General features: G+C 39.5%; 1 protein-coding gene across 2 annotated transcripts in view; it reads right to left on the bottom strand.

Annotated features, from left to right (window-relative positions):
- LOC117176030 (golgin subfamily B member 1-like) overlaps nt 1-6,302 on the bottom strand; it is a 30,678-nt gene that overhangs the window by 10,682 nt on the left and 13,694 nt on the right. For both annotated transcript variants that reach the window (XM_033366003.1, XM_033366004.1), the window contains exon 6: nt 5,979-6,292. In XM_033366003.1, coding sequence (XP_033221894.1) covers nt 5,979-6,292 — 314 coding nt within the window. The remainder of the gene's footprint in view (nt 1-5,978; nt 6,293-6,302) is intronic.

Here is a 6,302-nt window from a genome sequence, read left to right as displayed (position 1 = left end):
GTGTCAACAATATGCTAGAACACTTGCGAGAAAAATGCAGAAGGCGGTTGTCCTTGGGTCGCTCCGTGTTCTTAGGGTGCACGAGGCTTTTGCTGGATCGTCATATTGATTCCTTTACAGTCTGTAACCACCAATCTCACGGTTGTGAGACGTGGTTGTGGCTGAAATTTTACCGCGATTTCGCTGGAAGCGGGTGCAATTTTCCAGATTAGCACCCGCTCCCGGCGAAATCCTGCGGTTGTCCTTATGACAAATTTTTAATTATATATATAACTTTAGACGCTTTCCAATCTAAATTATTAATTATATGCTTTCGGCCGATACACGGCATCCCTATGAGAGAAGATATTGCGTATCCACCTTAACCTTCCTATCTCTTTGTGGCCTCGCAACCCCCCTCGCCTCACTCTTTCTCTCTCATGAATGTTCACCGGTAAGTGCGGCAACGCCGTCTACCTCATAGCGTTGAGTACTTCCGCCGCGTCAACATCTCTCTCTCTCAACTTCTGTTATATTTTCATTTGGTTCAGTGTTTCGAACTTTTCTGTTTTGGTGCTCGGGCTTTTCAGTATTGTGCAATGTCCGATTCGAGGGAAGAAGGTCGAGAGCATGGCCCAGATTCAGCTTCAAAACTCAGCTCCAGAACCTGAAAAACCAGATTAATTCCTTGGCTGGACTGCTTTCACAAGAAGCTCAACCCCAAGGTGACTCTCAGAGTTCGACGTCTAGACCTTCATAGAACGCCAGAGTCCTGCACTTCGGAGACCTGAAAACTAATATTGATGAAAAGAAGGCTACACGACCAGCTAAGAAGGAGCGCCTGGAGGCCCTTAATTCCTCCCGGTTTCACCGATCTAAAGGTAAATGAAGAACTGTGTCACCTTCATAGAAAAAAGGATCCTTTCTTAGCGACTGACAGGGTCCTCGCCGGTTTGTCCAATACGTTTCTTGAGCAGAAGGAACTTTTGAGATCGAGTCTACAATCCATCATCGATGGGTCTTTCTCGAACCCGGATATCCTCAATCCTGATACACTGTTCGACAGTTTCGAATCTCTCTTTGGTCCGGGATCTCAGATCCAGAAAAACTGCGACCAGATCATACAAGTAATTTGTGGCAAGAGAGCACAGTGCATAGAGGCCAGAAGAGAGCATCTTCTTTCTGAGCTACGGAATAAGAACGTCCAGATGGCTCTTCGCAAGGTCCCTCTTAGTTCCGAATACCTTTTTAATAAGGGCGATCTCTCTGCTTTAATCCAATCTTTAGGTGGCTCTCAAAACTGGTTAAACACCAGCTTACATAACCTCAAAAAAGAGTTATAAAGGAGACGTTGCCCCTCGCAACTCATTCTCTTCTCGAGCGGCTCAGACTTCAGCGGGACCATCACTGTCTTCTAGATCTAATTTCGATTCCCGCCGGAACACTGCAAATAATAAAAGGCGCATTTCAAAGGCCTCAGTATAATCCTAAACCTTCTGGCTTCTTTCGCAAGAAGGAGCTTCCACCACATCCAGGCCCAAGCTTCATCTCGAGAATCTTCCTCCTAAAGAAAAGCAGTGGAGGACTCAGTCCGATTTTCGACTTACGAGGCCTCAACAAACATGTCAAGGTAAGAAAATTCCGACTTTTCCCTTACATAAATGTTCCAGATTTTCTCCAAGATGGAGACTGGATGACTCGCATAGACTTGTCCCTAGCCTTCCTCCACATACCGATAGCGGACTCTCATCGATGCCTCCTTCGTTTCGTCTACAACAAGGAGCTGCTTCAGTGGACAAGCTTGCCCTTTGGTCTTTCCGCTGCCCCTCATATCTTTGCAACCATTTCAAACTGGATTGCAGAAGTTCTACGATCGCTTAGTATGAGGGTAGTCGTATACCTAGACGAGTTTCTCCTCGTCTCTCAAGACAGGAGCAAACTAAAGACACAAATCCTCGAGGCAGTGAAACTGCTGGAATTTCTAGGTTGGAGAATCAATCGGGACAAATGCGTTCTGATCCCTGGTCAAAAGGTCGAATTTTTGGGCATTCTTTGGAATACCAGGGACAACCTCATGAACCTCCCGCAAAAGAAGGCTCAGAAGATTTCGGTGCTATCCCAAATGTTCATCTCCCAAGGACACTGCTCATTAAAGGATCTTCAACGCCTACTAGGCCAGCTAAATTTTGCCAATTTCGTCGTGCACAGAGGGCGACTTCATTGCCGCCACGTTAAAAGGTTCTTGACCAAATTCCGACAACAGAGACCACGGCAGAAGCTCGCAGTTACTCCTCAGGTGATCCAGGAGCTGACGTGGTGGCAGACAACCATATCCTCTTCTGCCCCTTTACACAAAACACCCATAACGAACTTTCTCACAACCAATGCTGCAGATACAGGTTGGGGAGCCCAGCTCGACGGTCTCCACATTTCCGGCCCATGGTCCGAGTCCCAGAAGAGCTGGCATTCCAACAAAAAAGAAATGTTCGCAGTTCACGCCGCTATAGAAAGGATGTCTGTTCAACTTCAGAACGCTCACATTCTACTGCAGACGGACAACCGCACTCTCGTAGCTTACTCCTCCCGGAGTGGCATCTGCTACCCTGGGCAACGAAGAGCATCTTCGCCGAATGGGGCGTTCCAGACGTCGATTTCTTCGCGTCAGCAAGGTTAGCAGTAGTCAAGCAATACGTATTGTGATACTGCAACGATCGTCATGCCTTATTTATAGACACCTTCAGTTAGCCTTGGCACTGTAAGCTCGGATGGCTCTTCCCACCACCCTGCCTCATACCCAGTGTCCTCGCTCACCTAAACAAGTGCAAAGGAGAATTCCTTCTAGTAGCGCCAAAGTAGGAACAGACCTTCTGGATGTCCGATTTATCGAGCAGGAGCAAGGAACCGCCACTAACGATTCTGAACTTAGAGAGCTCCCTGATCGACATAACCACGAACCAGCCTCCTCAGCAAGTGGAACGTCTCACACTCGAGGTTTGGAGAATTGGGCGTGGCAGGACCTCGTTAGAGGTTGGTCCCCTCAGGAACAAGAATTGATCCGAAACAGCTGGACACATTCAACCCTCGAGACATATAATGCTGCGATCCGAAGATGGCTTCGCTGGTCTGAGAAGATGGGGGTGAACCCAAAATCTCCACAAGGTCAGAACGTGGCCAGATTTCTAGCGGACTTGTCAATTACCGAAGGCCTGTCCTGTAACACAATTCTCCTTCATAGAGCTGCCATCACTCTCAACTGGCTAGCTAAACCTACGGATACCTTATCTTTATTTGAGATTTCCAGGCGGACAGCAATACTACTCCTATTAGCTTCTGGATGGCGAATTCACGATCTGACAATTTTAAGAATATCAAAAGACTACCTAGAGAATCGAGAGATGAGATAGTTATGTGGCCAACCTTCGGCTCTAAGACGGACCGAGCTTCTTTTAGACAGTCGGGTTGGAGGATTTCCAAGCACCCAAATATCTGGCTATGTCCTATCACATGGATCAGGACAATGCTTAAAAGGTCACAGGAAAGAAGAAAATATTCCAAAGTCGATGCTCTTTTCATAACCATCTATGGAGACGTTAAGCCTGTGTCTAGATCTGCCATCGCTAATTGGATCAGATCAGTCCTTAAGGAAGCCGGAATAGATGCCTCGCCAGGAAGCATTCGTTCAGCGATAGCCTCACGAAGTTGGCTAGGCGGCTTCCCTGTCCAGGACATTCGTGGTAACTGGAGATGCTCCGAAACCTTTAAGAAACATTATTACCGTGAAGTTTCAAATGACAATCAACTCGATTCTAGTTTATCTTTTCCGAAGTTTACTCCTATTTAAAGAAATGCTGGAGATTAGTCTAATAATGATGAGTTTATGTTTACGAATCGCCTCACTTAAGGTCAAGTTTAATATTTCTTCTGTACTTGTTTAGGTTATGGTTTACCCCTTTTTGTTCAACAATGTAGAATTCTATCAATAGACGATAATAAATATATATTAAAGTCTTTCTGCGAATCTAATCAACCCTTTCAAATTATCACAAAGCGCTGAGTTCACCAGTAGATAACAAACACGTCTCTCATAGGGATGCCGTGTATCGGACGAAAGCATATAATGCTAGCGTTTTTAATTACAACAAAACGCGTATTATGTGCGAGAAGCCGATACACGGCATCCCACTAAAGTGTCTTACAGGATGAGAGCTGCTATGAGGTAGACGGCGTTGCCGCACTTACCAATGAACATTCAGGAGAGAGAAAGATAGAGGGGAGGGGGGGTCTGCGAGGCTAGAAAGAGATAGGAAGATTAGGGTGGATACGCAATAGCTTCTCTCATAGGGATGCCGTGTATCGGCTTCTCACACATAATACGTGTTTTGTTGTAATTCAAAACGCTAGCATTATTCTTTCAAAAAGGTTTCTCTAAGCCGGGAGAAATCACGAATATTTACCGGGAGACGAAAATTTAAAGAATTGTGGCTACCATTGTTATCAACACCGAATAAATACACAAATAACAGCAAAAAATAACTAAGCAATTCTTGAATTTGTTTCTAAAGTCCATGCATTTCAATAATAATTAAAACAAATTTTTATTCTATCTTCATATACTCAAAATTTAGTGCATATCTAAACATATTAAGAACATACATTACCAACTAAAAAATATTATTTTTCATTCAAGAATGGAATAGACATAATTTCAGTAAAAAAATAATTTTAAACAAAAAAGATGAATTTTCAACTAAAATGATAAAATATTCAACTGTAATAGTTGTATTTAAAACCATAAAGATGAATTTTCAAAATAAAATGAATATTTAACGAAAAATACAAATTTTCTACCAAAAAGACGAATTTTCAACAAAATAAATGCATTATTATTATCAACTAAAACTCATAAATTCACAATGAAAAATTGAATTGTTAAATTTTCAGTCGAAAAAATTAATTTCCAACCAAAGAGAAGTTTATATTTTAATTTTACCAGCATTTGGAATAGTTTCACATATAATTTATATAGAATGTGGGAAAAAAATACATTTGGTTCCTTAGGGATAATATATGCAATAATTTTCAACAAAGTACATGAATTTTCAACTAAAAAAATAAATTCCTAATTAAAAATTGTTTACTTAAATTTCCAGTTCGAAAATTAATAAAAAATCAATTTACAACAAATAAAAGAATTTTTAACAAAAATCGTTACATTTTCAACCAAAGAGATGAGTTTACAATTAAAATCATGAATCTTCAACCAGAAAAAAATTTAACAAGTTTATTAATATTTTATTATTACAGATATTTTTTTGTTTTCAGTGAGTAATGATAATTTATTATTACCTTAGTTTTTAAGTAGTTAAATTTTCAAAGAAAGCATGAATACTCACCAAAATATATAATAGTTGAAATTCCAGGCAAAAATATTTTAATTTTCAATAAAAAACAATTGAATTCACAAAAACATGGTTAAATTTTCAATAAAAATTAATCTTCAACTTAAAAGATGAATTTTTAATAAGTCTATTAATATTACAACAAGGAGTTAAATTTATAAATGAAAAGGACGAATTCCCAACGAAAAATGTAATAGTTTCTATAAAAAAAAAGATCTTAATTTTGAATCAAAGACAGTGTTTGGTTCAGCCAAAAAGATTAATTTTCAACAAAATAGTTGAATATTCAACTAAACAGATCAAGTTGAAACAAAAAAATAGAATAGTTAAAATTTTAAGAAAAAAAATAATTAAAAAAAAAGCAACACAATAAAAGCTACTTTTACAAATGAAAAGAAATTGGTATTCAATTTTTTTACAATTTAAAAAAATTAATCACGTTCTCGAAATTTTTTTGGCTTTAATCAATTCCCTGACATTTGCAGGTTTTTCCAGGTAAATAAAAATTACCTTACGATTCCAGTTTTTCCAGAATTAGGTTTGCAATTTTTAAACCTAATTCATAACTCGTAAACAATTTTCAATAAATTATATTCTTACCTAGCAGTTTTATGGACGGAAGCAGTCGATATTTGCATCTGGTGCATTTCTTGTAATTCATTATTAAACTTTGTCCTCATCTCTTTCATTAGTTTGAAGGCACCTTCTTTTTCCTGTTTTTCAGCCAAAAGTTTATCGCAAACCTCCCAATGTCGAGAAGTCAATTCACTAACGTGTTGCTTATATTTGCTCATCTCCTCTGTATGTTTACGACACTGTTGTTCCATTTTCGCTTGCAAAATTTCAATCTTTTCTTGAACAGATTTTTCATGTTTCACAGTTAATTTCGCCATTTGCTCGTTATAGGCAACTTTCTGCAAAAAA

Source organism: Belonocnema kinseyi, chromosome 7 (genome assembly GCF_010883055.1).
Source record: "Belonocnema kinseyi isolate 2016_QV_RU_SX_M_011 chromosome 7, B_treatae_v1, whole genome shotgun sequence".
In the NCBI taxonomy this organism is placed as follows: domain Eukaryota; kingdom Metazoa; phylum Arthropoda; class Insecta; order Hymenoptera; family Cynipidae; genus Belonocnema; species Belonocnema kinseyi.
The sequence above is the reverse complement of the archived record's forward strand: the minus strand, read 5'-3'. Positions and strand labels throughout refer to the sequence as shown.